Source organism: Hyperolius riggenbachi, chromosome 8 (assembly GCF_040937935.1).
Source record: "Hyperolius riggenbachi isolate aHypRig1 chromosome 8, aHypRig1.pri, whole genome shotgun sequence".
Taxonomy (NCBI): domain Eukaryota; kingdom Metazoa; phylum Chordata; class Amphibia; order Anura; family Hyperoliidae; genus Hyperolius; species Hyperolius riggenbachi.
Window position 1 is genome coordinate 267,610,328 of NC_090653.1, and position 19,297 is coordinate 267,629,624.

At 47.0% G+C, this 19,297-nt stretch overlaps 2 protein-coding genes across 4 annotated transcripts in view; one reads left to right on the top strand and one right to left on the bottom strand.

The window, feature by feature from the left end:
- LOC137527852 (mitochondrial carnitine/acylcarnitine carrier protein-like) overlaps window positions 1-9,650 on the bottom strand; it is a 40,626-nt gene extending 30,976 nt beyond the window's left edge. The window contains exons 1-2 of the mRNA XM_068248820.1: window positions 9,238-9,650; window positions 1,874-1,966 (exon numbers count right to left, since the gene is read on the bottom strand). Of these exons, the coding sequence (XP_068104921.1) occupies window positions 1,874-1,966; window positions 9,238-9,348 (204 nt within the window). The 5' untranslated portion in view covers window positions 9,349-9,650. The remainder of the gene's footprint in view (window positions 1-1,873; window positions 1,967-9,237) is intronic.
- Window positions 1-19,297, top strand: part of LOC137527851 (deoxyribonuclease-1-like 1) — a 96,498-nt gene that overhangs the window by 49,312 nt on the left and 27,889 nt on the right. Inside the window, exons 1-4 of one of the 3 annotated variants that reach the window (XM_068248817.1) lie at window positions 259-399; window positions 11,241-11,421; window positions 14,929-15,017; window positions 15,099-15,179. In XM_068248817.1, the coding sequence (XP_068104918.1) occupies window positions 11,284-11,421; window positions 14,929-15,017; window positions 15,099-15,179 (308 nt within the window). In that variant the 5' untranslated portion in view covers window positions 259-399; window positions 11,241-11,283. Of the gene's footprint in view, window positions 1-258; window positions 400-9,364; window positions 9,546-11,240; window positions 11,422-14,928; window positions 15,018-15,098; window positions 15,180-19,297 lie in introns of those variants that run through there. The other 2 variants (XM_068248819.1, XM_068248818.1) reach the window with 2 other exon arrangements.

Genomic DNA, 19,297 nt, shown 5'->3' on the forward strand with positions numbered 1-19,297 from the left:
GGGTGTCATAGCTTCTGTTACAGTAATTACTAAGGTCGGCTCAATTAGGGCCCTACCCTGGTCAGGGATCGCTCACATCTCAACACAGGCCTGTAGAGCCATAACACAAGCCTGTGCCCTGCAGTGTGTGTGTGTGAGGAAGCAGCTTGAATCGAACACTGACTGCATTGTGGATTATTAGAAACTGATGTTCTGTTTTAAAAACGTAGTGACATCCCATCTCCTTCCTGATTGGTGGTGGATACAGTACCGTCACACAGCTGGGCTCTCATTCCTGGCTGTCGCCCCATTTCAGGACGCGGCGGAGCGTGTTCCTGTGCTAGAAGCCAGTGAGTCACCCCCGGGACATGAACAGGCAGAGGGCGAACTGCGACGTGAGGAGACAGCAGCTGCACTGAGGTAATGTACGGCCAGCAGGAAGCTAATGGTCACTGCACTTGTGCCTTCCTGACCCTCCTCCCATAATACTGAGGGCTTTGTTTACCGAGGGGAAGTGCGCGCTCAGACACATTTGTAATATGTATTTGCTGTGTTGTGCTGTCTGTCTGCGGAGAGATTGCCTAAACCTCACGGGGTTGGAAACTGAAAGTGTTGCTTAAAGGAGACCTGAAGTGAGAGGAATATGGGAGCTGCCATCATTCTCTATTTATAAACACCAGTTTGCTGGATAGCAGCTGATGTTTTGGTTTGTTTTGTGGCGAGTCTCAGCTGTGAAAAGCATGCAATGAGTGTACTGAGGACAGGACAGAGCTTGTTTTAGGTCAATGAATTAAAAGTTGTTAGAGGCAGAGGATTAGCAACAGGGCAGCCACAGGTAGCAATATTCTCCTTGTCAGCCACAGGCAGCACCCATCTCACTGGCAGTCACAGGCAGCACCCATCTCCCTGGCAGTCACAGGCAGCACCCATCTCCCTGGCAGTCACAGGCAGCACCCATCTCCCTGGCAGTCACAGGCAGCACCCATCTCACTGGCAGTCACAGGCAGCACCCATCTCCCTGGCAGTCACAGGCAGCACCCATCTCCCTGGCAGTCACAGGCAGCACCCATCTCCCTGGCAGTCACAGGCAGCACCCATCTCACTGGCAGCCACAGGCAGCACCCATTTCCCTGGCAGTCACAGGCAGCACCCATCTCACTGACAGCCACAGGCAGCACCCATCTCACTGACAGCCACAGGCAGCACCCATCTCCCTGGCAGCCACAAGCAGCACCCATCTCCCTGGCAGTCACAGGCAGCACCCATCTCACTGACAGCCACAGGCAGCACCCATCTCCCTGGCAGTCACAGGCAGCACCCATCTCCCTGGAAGTTACAGGCAGCACCCATCTCCCTAGCAGCCACAGGCAGCACCCATCTCACTGGCAGTCACAGGCAGCACCCATCTCCCTGGCAGTCACAGGCAGCACCCATCTCCCAGGCAGTCACAGGCAGCACCCATCTCCCTGGCAGTCACAGGCAGCACCCATCTCCCTGGCAGTCACAGACAGCACCCATCTCACTGACAGCCACAGGCAGCACCCATCTCACTGACAGCCACAGGCAGCACCCATCTCCTGGCTTAGCTAAGGAGCTGTGGGCCCCGATGCAAGTTTTACAATGCCCCCCTCCCCCCAAGCACTCTATACATAACAATTGATATGGCGCACCAAAACCCTGGTAGTCACAGGCAGCACCCAGCTCCCTGCTAGTCACAGGCAGCACCCATCTCCCTGGCAGAAACAGGCAGCACCCATCTCCCTGGCAGCCACAGGCAGCACCCATCTCCCTGGCAGCCACAGGCAGCACCCATCTCCTTGGCAGCCACAGGCAGCACCCATATTTACACCTGCTGGGAGAAGATTTACACCTCAAGTTACAGCACTCCTGTCACCTGTTGGGAGATGATCTTGCGGAAGCAGTCCACAGTGTTATTGTACCGAGGGGCTTCACCCGCTTGTGGCCGCGCCTGAATCTGCAGATTCACCTGAAAGGAACAGTAAAGAACAGGAAACATACAGTAATAGGTAACTTTAGGATGTTTGAGGAATCTCTTATTTTTGCAGCTGATAACCTTGGACTGGAAACACTTTTTGGGAAAGTATTTACTATAAACACTATTCCTGTTCAGTATCTTATTCGGTGAATCTTTATGGCGTTTTTCTACAAGCATGGATATTATACAGCTTTATCGTAGTAGGTGGCCAGTAATTTAGCGGCAGGACGGCTTGTGGGGGGCTGGCTATGTGCTGCAAGATAAGAATATTGTTGTGTAGTCAACAGGAAACCAGATCACAACCAGGGCTGGAGATAGAACGAAAGGAGGTCTCACATCTGCTCTGCACCCCCCATCTGTGTTTTATCATGCTGCAGAGAGGCTCTATAGAGCAGCCTTTCTCAACCCTTTTACCCTGGAGGAACCCTGCAAATAACATTTGGATCTCAAGGAACCCCTACATTTATTTTTCTGGAGGCGTGGCCTTTAAAAGTAGGTGAGGCTGTTAATTGCACTACACCCTATTACACTGCTACTCATTATACTGTGCTCATTATTATTCTGACCCAAATTGAAGGCTTCTTTTTACAGTACCCCCTATTATAATGTGCTCTATTATACTTCCTCCACTGTGGCGGAAAATGCCAAGGAACCCCTGCAGAGTCCTTAAGGAACTCCCCAGGGAACCCTGGTTGAGAAAGACTGCTATAGATCTTTGTTAGCTGTGAGGTGGAAATTGCCTCAGCTATACAAAGGTCAAATTAGTCATTTACGCTCTCTTAAAGTGGATCCGAGATAAACTTTTACTCATTTCATAATTGTGTTCCTTTCATATAGTTTATAGGGCATTCCTCAAGCCAAATACTTTTTTTTTGTTTTAATACTCTAATTCCCTATAAACTAAACAAGCCTCGCCCACAGCTTCTTCAGAGTGCCTTGGCACTCTGAGCCTTAGTAGCAAGGGCTTATGGGCAGGAGGAGGAGGAGGTTACTAGCCAGAGATTTCAGAGGCAGAGGGGAGGAGGAGAGGGGAGTGAAGTTTTCACAGGCTGAGGGCTAGAGATACAGATCAGCTTGCCTGTGTGTAATGTGACAAACAGAACATGGCTGTTGTCATTGTATCACAGGAAGAAATAATCATATACTATTGAAGCTGTTTGCAGCTAGATTTGCTGTGTAAACTATCTAAACTTTATATAAGATATATAGACAAGTTACTTGTTATAGTTAGTTTTTCACTTGGATCCGCTTTAACTTCCTGAAGACTGCGTCACGCCAACGGGCGTGGCCGCAGCGGCAGCCCCAGGACAGCGTAATGCCAATTGGCGTCAAGTCCTGGGGCTGGCTTCTGCAGGAGATCGCGCGCACGGAAGTGCACGCATCTACGCTTGGTAGGCAGAGCTCCTTCAGTCTCCCAGCTTGGAGACTGTTAGATGGCGAAACCGCCTTCTAATTAGCATGTACAGCGCTGCGATCTACAGCAGCGTTTTACTGGGGACAGCCGTGTGACACGGCTGTCCCCCTGGGACACTCTGCCGTGATCGGCTGTCATAGGCTGTCATAGCCTATGACAGATGATCACAGTGATTGGCTGGCGGGGGGAGGGATGGCCGGGTGTAAAAAAAAATAAAATACTAATTTTTATTATAAAAACAATAATAATAATATTTATAAAAAAATAAACACTGGAGGGGGGAATCAGACCCCACCAACAGGGAGCTCTGTTGGAGGGGAGAAAAGGGGGGCTGGAGGAGGAATCACTTGTGTGCTGTGTTGTGCGGCCCTGCAGCGAGGCCTTAAAGCTGCACTGACTAATTAAGTAAAAAATGGCCTGGTCTTTAAAGTGGTTTAACACTGTGGTCCTCAAGTGGTTAAAGAGGAGCTGTCGGCCATACTATCTCAGAAAAAAAAACCACATATATAAGTAGATAAATACTTGCTCTACTTACATAAGATATGTATTGCACTGTCCACGTTTTGATTTTGGTGATTGTTCTACTGTAAAAAAAGAGACAATCCTTCTTAGCATTTCCCATTTGTACTGTGGCTATTTTGAAGTCAATCCTGATGTCATTTCCTTCCTTACTCTCCTCTGCCTGATTTGCCCGCCCTTCACTATAGAAAGTGCATTGTCTCAGCATTAGAAATATTGGCCAATCATGGAGGAACAGAGGTGTGGGAGGGGAAAACAGGAGGGAAAGAGGCTTCAGCCAATCAGGCTGCATTAGTTAAGTCTGAGGGGAAGTACTTCCGGATCAGTGCCATAGCCACAAAAATGCCATCAGATACAAGATGACATGGTGGCAGAACAGAAGAGCTGACGGGGGGGGAGAAGACAGTGATGGGAACCAGGAGTAGGTGAACTATGCTGCGGCTTTTTTTTTAAACGGGTTAAATAAATAACGTTACAGGAGTACTTTAAAGGATACCTTAGTGCCAAATATATTTTAAAAAGGACGCCTACTGTGTGTTTGTTGGGAGTTGTGCAGAGGCTTACTGCACCTCCTGTGCCCTGGCCTCACCCTCCGTTGTCTGCCAATTTGCCCCGTTCTGATATTGCTGGTAGGCGCAGTTGGTAACCTACGACCCGGTCATGCTATGCTGCGCATGCACAGTATTTCCGCTTGGGTGCCTTGCAATCACGCATGCGCACTCACATCATATGGAGTCGCCAGGGAGCACAGTCATAAGGTGCCCAAGCGGACATACTACGCATGAACAGCATAGTATGGCCGGGTCATAGGTTACCAACTGTGCTGACCAGCAATATCAGTATGGGGCAAACTGGCAGACAATGGAAAAAAAATCAAAAACATAACGTTAAAAACGTACATATATGCGTGTTTACATGCATCCCATAGACTTTCATTAGCAGCAAAAACGCTCTTTCTGCCTAGTGTGTTCCTAGCATCAAAGGGAACCTATAGTAAGAGGGATATGGAGGCTGACATATTTATTTCCTTCTAAACAATGCAAGTTGCCTGGCTATCCTGCGGCTTGTCTGCTTCTAACAATTTTAGCTGCAGACCCAGAAGAAACATGCAGATCAGATGTTTCCGACTGAAGTGTTACTGGATTAGCCACACGCTTTCACGTGTGTGATTCAGACACTACTGATGCATGAAAGATCAGCAGAGTTGCCAAGCAACTGGGATAGTTTAAAAGGAAATAAATCTGTCAACCTCCATATCACTTTCACTCCAGCTAACCTTTAATATGTCATCCAGTTACATTTTTTTTAGCTTACGCATCATTAGCTGATGCTGTAATATCTATATTACAGGCGTATAACATCTGCTCTTATATCCATGCATTTATCAGTTCCCAATTACCGGACCGGTATATGTGTTTTAAACATTCTGTATTAATTATCTGCAGTTCTCCAATTTTCTAATTAATTTGTCTTTTAAATCTGACATTTTATAGAAATGTCAAAATATTTAAGAACAGATACAGTAAGTTGGATGAAAAGTGATGGCCGGCATTCAGCTTATCGATGAATATGTAATTTAAAGTTTCTACCAGGCCAGATAAGACATTTATTTAAAGGTGAACTTCAGCCTAAACAAACATACTGTCATTAAGATACATTAGTTATGTTAATTAAAATAGATAGGTAAGATAATCTCTTACCCACCCTGTTTTAAAAGAACCGGCAAAGGTTTGTGATTTCATGAGGGCAGCCATCTTTTTGGTTGAAAGGAGGTGACAGACAGGGAGCATGAGAAACAGTTCCAACTGTCCTGTGTGCTGATCACCCCTCCCAGCTGCTAGGCAACGAGAACAACAACATCAGAAATCGCATCATGCTTTGCACAGCATCAGGGGAAAAATGCCCGGGCAGTTTTCTTTGATGGGGTGGAGCTTAGCTTCTAAGCAGCTTAAAATTAGGCTTGCGTATGAAAAACAATGTTCTGATGCTGTGAACCTGTTAAAGCAGGGGTAGGCAACCCGTGGCTCCAGAGCCGCATGCGGCTCTTTTTCACCTTTGCCGCGGCTCAGGTAGTGTGTGTCAGTGGCTGCGGCGCGCGTGTGACGTGTGTAGCCGCTGGCCGGCAGCCTATCAGAGAGGCCGCCGGACCGGTGCAGTGCGGGGCTTAGGGCGGCCATTTTCCCGTAGCCCTGCAGTTTAATGCAGGCAGGACGTGACGTCGGGAAGGAAGAGGATCGTGGGAGTTGCGCGCCACAAGGAGGTCGGGACAGGAGGAGATCGTGACAGGAGGTCTTCTGACTAGGTGAGTAAATGGGTTTTTCTTTTCATATCTGCTGAAGGATTGTGCATATTGGGGTCAGATCTGCTGAAGGATTGTGCATATTGGGGTCAGATCTGCTGAAGGATTGTGCATATTGGGGTCAAATCTGCTAACGATTTGTGCATATTAGGGTCATATCTGCTAACAATTTGTGCATATTGGGGTCATATCTGCTAACAATTTGTGCATATTGGGGTCATATCTGATCCTGTATATAGCATTAAGGTAAGAAACAATATATGCAGTGTTAGATTTGTTTTATAATGGTTTTGCGGCTCCCAGTTTTTTTCTCTTTTCGGAAACGGGTCCAAGTGGCTCTTTATGTCTTAAAGGTTGCAGACCCCTGTGTTAAAGGAACACCAAGCCTTTTCAGTGCTGCTGAGTAGATTTTTAGTCTGGAGGTTCACTTTAATATTTCCTTCAAACTGGTAAGAAGCTGCCTATACATGTAAACGTTTCTCGGCAGAGGCGGCTGTTGGGGCCACCTTGACTGACTATCTAGTGCAGGGGTGTCAAACTGAAATACAAAGTGGGCCGAAATTAAAAATTGGGACTAAGTCGCGGGCAAACCTCAATGTCTACTGGCCACCTTCCTCCCTTATTAAGTTCCCTGGTGTCTGATGCCCCCCTCGAATCCCTATACAGTTCCCTGGTGTCTAGCGGCCCTCCCTCCCCTATACAGTTCCTTGGTGTGTAGTGGCCCCCACCCTCCCCTATACAGTTCCCACTAGACAGTGCCCTTCACCCTCCCCTATACAAGTGTTTAGTGCTTCCCCCCCTTTCCACATACAACTTCCCTGATGATCTAGGGCTTCACCTCCAATATACTGTAGCTTCCCTGTTGGACTGGAGCGGGCCAAACTTAAAGAGACTCCGTAACAAAAATTGCATCCTGTTTTTTATCATCCTACAAGTTCCAAAAGCTATTCTAATGTGTTCTGGCTTACTGCAGCACGTTCTACTATCACCATCTCTGTAATAAATCAACTTATCTCTCTCTTGTCAGACTTGTCAGGCCTGTGTCTGGAAGGCTGCCAAGTTCTTCAGTGTTGTGGTTCTGCTATGAACTCCCCCTTCCAGGCCCCTCTCTGCACACTGCCTGTGTGTTATTTAGATTAGAGCAGCTTCTCTCTTCTCTCTTATCTTTTACAAGCTGGATAAATCGTCCTCTGAGCTGGCTGGGCTTTCACATAGTGAGGAATTAGAGACAGGGGCAAAGCTGTTTGCAGGAAGAAAAGAGCAGCCTGAAACTTCAGTGCATGAGAGATGCAGGGGGAAAGAAACACACAAATGATCTCTTGAGATTCAAAAGGAAGGCTGTATACAGCCTGCTTGTGTATGGATGTATTTTCTATGTGTGGACATACTGTACATCAACCTACTTCCTGTTTTGGTGGCCATTTTGTTTGTTTATAAACAAACTTTTTAAAACTGTTTTTAACCACTTTTAATGCGGCGGGGAGCGGCGAAATTGTGACAGAGGGTAATAGGCGATGTCCCCTAACGCACTGGTATGTTTACTTTTGTGCGATTTTAACAATACAGATTCTCTTTAATGCAAAATGGGGAAACCACTTGGGGCCAAATTTAATGGCTCTGAGGGCCAGATTTGGCCCATGGGCTGGGGTTGGACATGTATGGTCCAGCATGAGTACAGCAGTCATCACCCCCTCGATGCGCCAGCAATCGATCCGTGGTGGTGGATCAACTCAGCCAAGGGCATTGTTCTCTCTGTTTGGGGTGATCTAAGCAGTGCATCAGCTCCAGTTTGCATAACGTGCACAGCACTGGTTGGCAGTTTCTTTCGCACATGTCTGTCTGTTCGCTCGGATCGCTCCTCAGTCTTCTGTATCGGGTCCTGTTACTTCCTCCAGTCGCGGCCAGTTTGCGCAAGAGAAGTGCGCCCTCTACGTATCTCTCCGGCGGCTGCTGGAGAGATACGAAAATAGCGCACTTCACTTGCGTCAGACTGGCCGCGACCGCGGTGCTTGCGGTAACGAGCTGTTGCCTTTGCAGTGGATTGCATGCTTTTGGTGCACCACAAGGGACCGCAATAAGCGCGAAAGTCTCCATAGGCTTTCATTGCTTTCGGGGGGCCCTTGCGGTAAAATAGGGTAACGTAACGCAAGTTTAACCTGCTAGTGTAAAAGGGGTCTAAAGAGGCGCTGTAGTGACATATTTTGTTGGGTTCAACATCAGAAACTCTTCCTATATCCACATATTGCTGTATGTGATGTTTAGCCTGGGCTGATTAGCTATGCGGATTTTTCTACTCCCCTCCCCCAAGCACTCTGGGAAACCAGGCATATTTTGTACTGGCTTTGGAACTCTCAGTACACAAATGTTCTGCAGAAAGTTTTTACAATGGGCAGACATTGACTCGATTATTTATAGCAATTGAATTAATTTCATGTTTTTCACTACAGTTCCTCTTTAAAGCAAACCTGAATCAAAAAACACGGATAATGAATAGAACATTAGTAGCAAAGAAAATATTCCATATTTTTATTTTCAGATATAAAGCTCTTTTTTTTAATAACCTTGCATCATTCTCTCATATTTGCAATTTAGAAACCACACTCTGTCGTTTAAGCCATAAAACAGAGAGCAGAAATAACGACCCTTTGAACTTTCCTGCAGTAAAACCTTATCCCAAGCTGTCTCTCACTGGTTCTTAGCTGTCTAAGTGCTTCAGAAAACAGGACTGTATTGCACCCAGTGGGTCAAAGAGCTCAGAGAAGCTCTTTTGCAAACTGAAGTTTAGCTCTTCCTGTACCGGAAAACAACATAAGACTTTTTTCTTTGCTACTAATGTTCTACTTCTTAGCTGTACTACACATACAATTCATTATTTAATAAGTTTATTTTCGCTTCAGGTTTGCAGGTCCCTTGTTAGAAAGAACATTCTCATTTCATTAATCATTTCAGTCCCACCACATGTTTTTTCCCTTTATAGAGGAGCTGATGATTACAGTACTTTCTGGGAACAGTAGCGGAAAGGTCACTCACCTTGATGGTGTCGAGGGGCTGCCCGGCCAGCGTCAGGCACACTCCCCCCATCCCTCCGGAAATAAAGTGCTTGATGTAAGGCATGATGTGGGCCCCACTCTCGGCAGACATGACAGTGAGCCTGGGATGGAGTGTCAGCTCCTGGAACTGGGTGTGAGCGGCTGCACGGGGAGATAGTGGATGGGCGTGTGCAGCTTACACCGTTATCTTATACTGAGGAAGATGAAGGGTTCCCTCATTCCTTCAGCTACAGCAGTTCTGGCCCAGAGGGAGTCTGACCGGGGTTACTGTGGATTATTTCACCTCACGTAAGTCTCAAAGAACCTTCATGGCCCCCAATTGTCTGTCGGATCAGGGGCAATGCAAGTGTGACAGGCTTGTGCACCGCTGTGTGACAATCAACTCCTGAGGAAAAAAACTTGTGCTGCAAACCTTGGCGTGGGGAACGGTTGGACTTGCCAGGAAGGGTAAAGTCTGGGAATAAAGTCACAGGATTGATGTTACTGGATAACTCTGATCACTCTTTCACTCTGATGCTTCTTTGCCTCTCTCTCTCTTTTTTTTTTTTTGAGGCCCCTTTTACACATGGGCAAAGACATAACAACAAACGTTGTTTAGGTGATACCTTTAATGACTAACTGTACAAGATGTCTTTGCAAGCTTTCAAAACTTTAAGTTTCTTCTTGAGGCGTGGTATGGTTCTGATCCAGTTCTGAAACATGCGTGAAGAAGAAACGTAAAGTTTTGAAAAGCTTGCAAAGAAATCTTATACAGTTAGTCATTAAAAGTATCACCTAAACAACTTTTGTTGTTTTGTCGGTTTCAGTGCGTTGTGTTACCAGGGCCGGTTATAGACCTTTTGCCGCCTGAGGCAAACTTGTGAGGATGCTCCCCTACCCTTCAGTGGGCGTCAATTGCATGAAGTAACGTGGCGATCTGTGGAACGCAAGGAAGTGAGTAATTTCTTCCCCGCGAGCTGCCGGCTCTATTTTAGAATAAATAGCTGGAGGGTCTGACCCCTTCCTCACTGCTGTGCCTGCTGCTCTTCCTTCCTGACTGCTACCCCCTCCAGCTCAACCCCCCCCCCCCCCACGGCCAGGCGGGCATCGCCCCCCCACTTCTGCCGCCTGAGGAACTCACCTCACCCCGCCTCATGGGCAGCTCGGGGCTGTGTGTTACTCTTTCTGCACGCAGGGTAACGCAACAGCAATGAAAGTGTATTGTTGGACTTCTGCAGCGATGCAGTGGTGGTGGAAGTAATGTTAGTCAATTGACAACACATACATTTTTAAACACGTGGGCAGCAGCGATGCAGAACTATGCAAATACGACAGGGAACCTGGGAATCTCAGTGATGTACTTCCTGTCCAGCAGGGAGTATGTCACTGGGCGAGGGGCAGCAACAAGCGGCAAAGTGTGTGTGGGGGGGACAGCGCTATGCATATTACTCTGTTGGCACACTCTTCCACAGGGTCATATGAATGACGATTTGTACATTGTAAATCCATGGGGGGAGCATCGCACCACAAACGCACTGGCCAGGTATAAAAACAGCCTAAAGGGAACCAGAGGTAAGAATAATACGGAGGCCGGAACAGGCAATTTTGGTGCAATGCTATAGCATAGCCAAAATCTGGTTAGCGGTAGTGAATGTGGCAGTTGCACAGGAGATACTGTGTAACCCGAACTTGAGGTAGCGGCAGTGACTGCAGGGATAGTGGTAGTGGTGGACTTACCTCAGAAGTGTTCACACACATTTGCAGTAGATCCCTTTATTTAAAAAAAGAATACTCAAACAAATTGTCCTGCTTCATCAAGCACAAAAAATGAGTATCTGCAAAGCAGAATTCACCCATTTACCTTTTTAATACCAAACCCAGTGATGAAGATGACACAGTTCTAGTCTAGCTATGGATAGCAATTTCTGCTGAATAATACAAATACATACAATATTACCTAAATACCACTTTAATGAACATGTGTTCTCTCTGGGATTCTTGCAGGACCCACCCATGAGGAACTAATCAATCACTGTGTGTGTGAGAGATGACTAGCTGGCTCCACCTCCTGCTGCTCCAGCTCTTGTGGCCCTGCGTGTCGCCCTTCAAGGTTTGCGCCTTCAATGCTCAGCACTTTGGAGAGAAGAAAGCTGCCAATGATGAGGTGATGGATGCATTGGTCAAGGTAGGAAGTGTGTAGGCCCAGGGGCGTAACTATAAATCATGTCCCCTCTTAGCAAAATTTTGTGAGCCTCACAGCTTGGTGGCCCATCTTGCAAGGGTCAGAAAATATGTGTGGTCATCATGATTTTCACACCCATAACAAGTGTAACCACAAAAATAAGTGATCTGTAGGATGGACCCATTTATCAGAGTGAAGTAGTAGTTGGCGCCCCCTTTCAGCTCTAAGTCTGCGGGGACTGCTCCCCTCTAATTACACCCCTGTAGTAGGCCAGTGAACCCAAAATCCTGACTCAGAACTCACAGAGAAATCTTGAAACCTAACATCAGGGAAGAAAATTATAGTTTTGGATAGTTTGGAAGACGGTCATCCCAGTGCTGGATAGTTTGGTGCAGACTGAAAAAAAAAATCCAGTTAGGTAGCTACATTTTACAGCGCAGGATGTAGGTCCATTTGTGACGCACTTGGTGCCCCAAGCCCAACAAACTGTTATCGCCCTCCCTCCATTCCCCACATACACATGCCCCCACACGATGATGAGTGGGTTTGAATCAGCCAAAAAATACACTACATGTGACACCAGAAAGCAACAAGACATCTCAGGGGTACTGCAAAATCCTGAATGCACTGTGCTGAGCACTAAAAACTGCCTGAAACAGAATTTCGTTAAAGAGTACCTAAATTATAAATTACAGTTTACTTTAAACTGAAAAAGTTGCCAAGATATATACAATCACACATGATAAATTGTGATTTTTTTCTCACCCCTAGGGTCCGTATTCCACATATGGTCTTGAAATCCCTGCCCCCCGAGTGAAATTGGGCTCGAGTGATTTTTTTATCTTTCCAAATCATAGGTGCAAAGGATGCAGGGGGATTGATGTCATAACTCCACCTTTCATGTCCATGTGATCTAATCTAGGCAGACAGACAGACAGACATCTGAAATAAGAATTATAACAAATAGACATAAGACAGGCTGCAGCAGTTTTCCTGTCTCTTCTCTCTCCTACACACTGTGAAAAGAGAAGTAATTTGATCCAGGCAGACAGAGAGCAGGGGAGGGAGGGGCAGGGGAATTAACCAGGCTGAAGAGGAGGGCACAATGCTTTAGCGAGGCTTCAGCTTCAAGAGAAAGAAGGAAGTTCTACTTACAAATATAAATGTGAGTCTGTTCTATCTACTATGATGCACTAGATGTAAACTTTATATGTTCCTCTAACTGCACACAGTGCATAGTGCACAGTGCATAGACTGCATATATGTATTGCCATTCAGACCTTTTTTGTCCGGAGGTGAAGGTGGTCTTTAATGCAGAGGGTGCAACGCTGCATCATGCACATTAGAGGGCACCCCATGCCTTTGCCTGGGTGGCCTGCATCAATAAACATCCATGAGTTTGGATGCATGTCCTCCACTCATTGCTGTAAATGAGGCTACATGGCTTTGCGCATGGCCATGACCAGAAGCGGTGCTTAGTGGTATTTATCTCTCAGCATTACTGCAAGTCTGAATGGGCTCGCAGGCCTTATTTAGGGATGGCGCTGCCACTGGCGGAAAGATGGGGCAGGGCAGGCCTAAAAGTCTGAGAGTAATTTGAGCCAGAGTCTACACTCCCAGATAAAAATGTTTCAAAGAGTGACTGGAATTTTGCAAATAGAAGTATGGCAAGCTAAATGCTTCACTTTTGGCAAACCAAATGCTTTCATTTTTAAATATGAATATCAGTGATTTTGAAAATTAAAGTGGAAATCCAACATTTGTATTTTCTTTGAAATACGTGTTTTTTTTCCCCTTCAGGTTTGCTTTAAGCTGCACACACATACTAGAATTCTGTTGCTTGAAATTGTCTTTCATAATTGTTTTCCCTGAAAATACAGTGTGACCTTAGAGGTTTCTTGAAGTTGTCAGCCTCCCTTTACTCAAAATGAGTTCTGGGTCACCATGAGCTTGCTGGTTAGTCTGTCCCTTTACTCAGGCTGCCGATATTGCAGTTCCGGTTGTGACCTACAGAGGCGCTCTGACTACCTGATTATTTTTCATCCTTTCCTTTTCTTAGGCCAAAATGGGCAACAAATCATTTGCCTAACGTTCCACAGCTAACCTTAACTGTCCCCGCTGCCACAAACCCCCCACCCACGGTTAACCTTAATTCTTCCTCCACAGGGCTAACCTTCAAGGAGTTACAAGCCCAAATTTAAAAAAAAAAAGTTCTGTACCTGCTTGATTTTTGAAAGCATGGAGGACGCCATCCGCGCACGCGAGTGTGGCTGCGCAGCTCTAGTGCCCCCTGATCCACGCTACAGGAGATAGCCTGTAGCGTGGATCGGGGAGGGAGGCCCTAGAGCTGCGCGTTCGCACTCACGTCTGTGCGGACTGCGTAGCCGCGGCCTCCTCCACCATTCATTTTTGAGGAGGCAGAAGAGCCCGGCCCGGGCTGTGGGGTCGAGATCCGGCAGGGAACGGGGGGATTAAGCAGCGGGGACCCGGCGGAACTGCACAGAGGGAGCGGATGGCGTCCTCCGTGCTTTAAAAAATCATGCAGGTACAGAACTTTTTTTTTTTAATTTGGGCTCGTAAGTCCTTTAACCATCCACACTGCCACAAACCCCCCAACTACGGTTAACCTTAGCCCTTCCTCCCCTACTGCTAACCTTAACTATCTCCGCTGCTGCAAAACCCGCCACAAGGAACAAAAAATGGAAAAAAGGCCACAAAAAAACATACATTTTTGTGCTTCTGCCATAGGGGCCCATTGAAAATATCCGCAAAGAGGGGAAATTTGAGCTTTGGCCATGCCCAAACCTCCACTGTAAGTGGATGCCCAAATTTCCTGTTTCCTGATCAGCATGCTTTTAAGGATGTTGAATCAGCAGGACAGCCAGGCAACTTGCATTGCATGGAAGGAAATAAATATGACAGCCTCCACATCCTTCTCACCTCGGGTTCCCTTGTACGGCTGAGGACAGGCCTGACAGCAGAACAATTCAGAAATTGTATGAGCATAATGGGTGTAACAATAGGGGTTGCAGCCCATGCGCCTGCAGGGGGGGGGGGGGGGGGGGGGCGCTCAGGGCCGTTTTGGGGGTCTGGAGGGGTTGCAGCATGAGGGGAAACTATGGCCACACTCCCTCACCTTGGGCTCTTCCCTCTGCGCTCCCCTCCAGCTTATTGATGCTCCCCTCCAACTCCCCTCATGCTGTGACCCCTCTAGCCCCCCAAAACGACCCTGAGCGGGTCCGGGGGGGAGGGGGGGTGTAGGGTGCCCGCTCAAAATTTCTGCAGGGGGGCCCGGCGGGTCTTAGTTACGCCCTTGATGAGCAGTGTATCTTCATGAGAGATTTAGTCATGGGGAGTCGGGGACATCCTCTCATGTGGCTGAAGGCCCCATACGTCTGACTCTAGGAGACCCAGGAGTCCATGGGGCAATTGTGAGGTGTTTTCGAGCTGGAAAAGACAGGCGGCAGTTAGAGAGCGAATGTTAAGGAGTTTCTGCGGTTTGTCTTGCAGATTGTGCAGCGATGTGACATTTGTCTGGTCCAGGAAGTGCAGGACCCCAAGGGCCTCGCTGTGTCCAAACTTCTGCAGGCCCTGAACAGGTGAGACAGTCAGGAGGTCAGACTTCAGGATTGCTGATGATGACAAACTGTTTAATCATTCATTCTCTTTTCTCTTTCTAGGCCAGCAGACCTGTTCCTGGCTGTTGTTAGTCCCTCTATAGGCCGGAAGTCTTACACCGAACAATATGTGTTCATATACAAGTATGTCTGATAATAGGCTGACAGTGTAATCCCTGTCCCTGATCTTGACAAATCACTACTGTATACTGATGCACATGGACTCAACAGTTCACAACTCAAAGAGGAATTCAAAAAGTACACCTAGATGTTTCAGCAGTTACAGAAGTCATAGATTGGTAGTAGAGTGTAAATGCTTTTTTAGGCAACAGGATCTACTTAAAGTGTACCTGTAGCGACAAAAGTGCTGCAAATGAATACTCACCTCAATAGAGGGAAACCCTGTCTTCCTCCACTGGGTCGTACCAACACTGTGTCCTCTTGACGAGCCCTTATCAACAGCTTGCCCGGTAGCACAGACTAGATCAGGCTCGGCTGTTTCCATAGCAGCCCAAGCAGGTCCATGCTACTGCTCAGGCGCAATGCAACCATGCTTGTTCTGGTACGGGAGCGCAGCCATGAGCTTTGGGCAGGGTCGGACTGGGACACTTAGGGCCCACCAGGAAAGCTTTAGCCTAGGTCTCGCTGCCCCCCCCCCCATTTTGGGGTCACATACGTATATATATATATATATTCCCTACCATAATCTAATGTCCTACCAAATTATGTGTACATATATATATATATATATATATATATATATATATATATATATATATATATATATACACACATAATTTGGTAGGACATTAGATTATGGTAGGAAATAGATTGTGAGCACTTCTGAGGACAGTCCACATCAGGGAGATGTACACATGCGGCGCGCTGCAAAAATAATTGGGTGTCACCACGCACTGGAACATGGGCAGACTTAAAAATACACAAAATAGCGGTGTTATTCACTGAGATTGGGTCGTACCAGATACATTTTAGATAAAATAATTAAGTAGTTACACGCCTCATGATAATTCATCAAGTAATCAAATGCCGCAAAATAAAAATATTAAGTAGTTCGGTGCTGTCCAACTTTGCGGTTATGGAGGGCCAATTTTTTTTCCAGACCACACGGCGGAGGGCCGACCCCTCCCTCCCCCCCGCCCCCCCCCCCCAAGAAAAATAAAAAATCTAACAGCAGTTTCCCCACATAATGCAATCAGATTGGCAGCAGATTTCCCCACAAAATGCAACCAGATTGGCGGCAGATTTCCCCAAAAATTCAATCAGATTGGCGGCAGATGTCCCCACAAAATGCAACCAGATTGGCGGCAGATTTACCCACAAAATGCAACCAGATTGGCGGCAGATTTCCCCACAAAATGCAACCAGATTGTCAGCAGATTCTCCACAAAATGCAACCAGATTGGAGGCAGATTTCTCCACAAAATGCAACCAGATTGGCAGCAGATTTCCCCACAAAATTCAACCAGATTGGCGGCAGATATCATCAAAAATTCAATCAGATTGGCGCCAGATTTCCCCACATAATGCAACCAGATTGGTGGCAGATTTCCCCACAAAATGCAACCAGATTGGTGGCAGATTTCCCCACAAAATGCAATCAGATTGGCAGCAGATTTCCCCACAAAATGCAATCAGATTGGCGGCAGATTTCCCCAAAAATTCAATCAGATTGGCGGCAAATGTCCCCACAAAATGCAACCAGATTGGCAGCAGATTTACCCACAAACTGCAACCAGATTGGTGGCAGATTTCCCCACAAAATGCAACCAGATTGGCGGTAGATTTCCCCACAAAATGCAACCAGATTGTCAGCAGATTCTCCACAAAATGCAACCAGATTGTCGGCAGATTCTCCACAAAATGCAACCAGATTGGCGGCAGATTTCTCCACAAAATGCAACCAGATTGGCGGCAGATTTCAACACAAAATGCAACCAGATTGAAGGCAGATTCTCCACAAAATGCAACCAGATTGGAGGCAGATTTCCCCACAAAATGCAACCAGATTGGCGGCAGATTTCCCTACAAAATGCAATCAGATTGGCGGCAGATTTCCCCACAAAATGCAATCAGATTGGCGGCAGATTTCCTTCCCCACAAAATGCAATCAGATTGTCAGCAGTTTAGCCAGGTCTATAGGTGTCCCCAGTTTAGCCAGGTGCATAGGTGTCCCCAGTTTAGTCAGGTCTATAGGTGTCCCCAGTTTAGCCAGGTCTATAGGTGTCCCCAGTTTAGCCAGGTCTATAGGTGTATTCAGACTAGGTAGCCTGGAAGGAGGAGTAGCGGCGGGCAGAGAGCAGCGGGGAGGGGGGGGGGCAGTCTCCGCCCCCTCCCTCACCTGGGGCCCCCCCTTCACCGCTTCCCCCCTCCAGGCTAGAAAGCGCAGCGGGCGGCAGCGAGCGGGCAACAACTTACTGTATTCCTGCATGATCCCACTCTGCCTGCCGCTGCTCCGGTCTTCTCTGCTGTCCAATCACGCTCTCACAGGAAGCACAGTGAGAGTGTGATTGGACAGTACAGCAGGGAAGACCAGACCAGAGCAGTGGCACGCAGAGCGGGAACCAGGAAGTAGTAAGTTGATCGGTTCCCCGCTCGCTGCCACTCTGGTCTCCACCACTGCACATTCTAGCTTGGAGGGAGAAGCGCGGAAGGGGGTGTGGAGATATATTGGGGTGCTGATGATATTAGGAAATACAGGAACATATCTCTGTCATTTTCTGTCTGCTATATCTCACATGTGTATTCTGCTTTGAAGGGATGGTTATCTGGCTGTACTACATTTGCAGTGAATTTCTCTGGAAGCAGGGGGCTGGGACATTAGCATACAGTTCCTCTGGACAGCCAGAAAACAGGTAATTAGGAAACACTTAATCAGACAGTTGCTTTGAAGCAGATCACACAGGACATCCTGCTGCAATGTGAAAGCCTTAATCAATTGTCACCTGTAACCTGGGGAGATTGGAAGTGAAGGAAGTCTTTTGTTTTGTGTGTGTGCTATAGTACCCTTTTCATGTATGTGGATCTCTGGAAATCCCATTTATGTCTGAGAACGGAGACAGGAAAACGCCTTAATCAAGTTTTCACCTGGAGTTGAAAGCCTAACTTCACAATCTTTGATGTATAGTAGACTTTTACCTGGGAAATCAAATTATGTCTGAGGATGTTATTAAATCTAGCTTCCCCCCGTCCACACAGGCTTACAGCCTCCAGGCGTATTTCATAGTATAAAACCGCAGCTAGGATAGCCACAACTTGTAGTTCTTGGAGGTAGCTCACACGGCTAGAGCTAACCTGGTTCCTGACCAGAAGTGCGTACCGCCCGCAACAACACCAGATCGATACGCTGGTACGTTTATTTCCCGTTTATTTTGGTAAGCAAAATCGCTTTGTGTGTTATCTTTGTACATTTTATCTTGTAACTATTTTTACTTTGTTTTTTGTAATCTTTTTGTATATATTCAGTTTTGCACTGTTCTATGTTTTTCTAGAATATTAAATTATTATTTAATAAGTTTGACTTCTGCCGTACTAAACTAACACTCATAGCCTAGAAGAGACTGAAGTGTAACCGTGTATAAGTTCATGCCTAATTGTACGCTTGAGCAACACTACCGTAGGAAATTGTAATTGCATTGTGTGTGGGGGCGTTTGTCATACGTTGGCCTAAGCGCGCAGCTGACCCAACGTACGAACAACGCCAGTGCGAGTAGCTAACAGTATCGTTCGGAACGACTGTTAGTGGGTCTTTGCTTCACGACAGTGTAAGATTGCAACTGTGTGTGTGTGTGGGTGCGTGGTGTTCCCGTATTTGGCCTAAGCGCAAAGCTGACCCAGATACGAAAACGCGGAGTGCGCGCTGAGGACTCGACAGCAGAGTGGAAGTGTCTAGCGAACAGCTAGTGGTGGCAGTGAGAAGTGTTTGAGGGGTTCCAGCCTTGTTTGTAGCTTAAATAAGGCTGTTCCCCGCTTAATCTGGTCAAACCCGCAGTCGGGAACCGTATACGCAGGCGTGCCGCGGGCCGGTTCCTGACATAATGGCTGGCAGTGGTGGCATCGTTTAGTACATTAGTACGCAGTTTAGCTCGCTATTCTGAGTACTAAAGGCTGGAAGCTTGCTAGAAGCAACTAGCCTACAGAAGTCTACTCAGTGCAGAATCTATATACGTTTTTTTTTGTTCAAAGATACACACTTGGTGTTTGCTTTCCCTCCCCCCCCTTTTTTTTTTTTCTTTTTTTTTTTG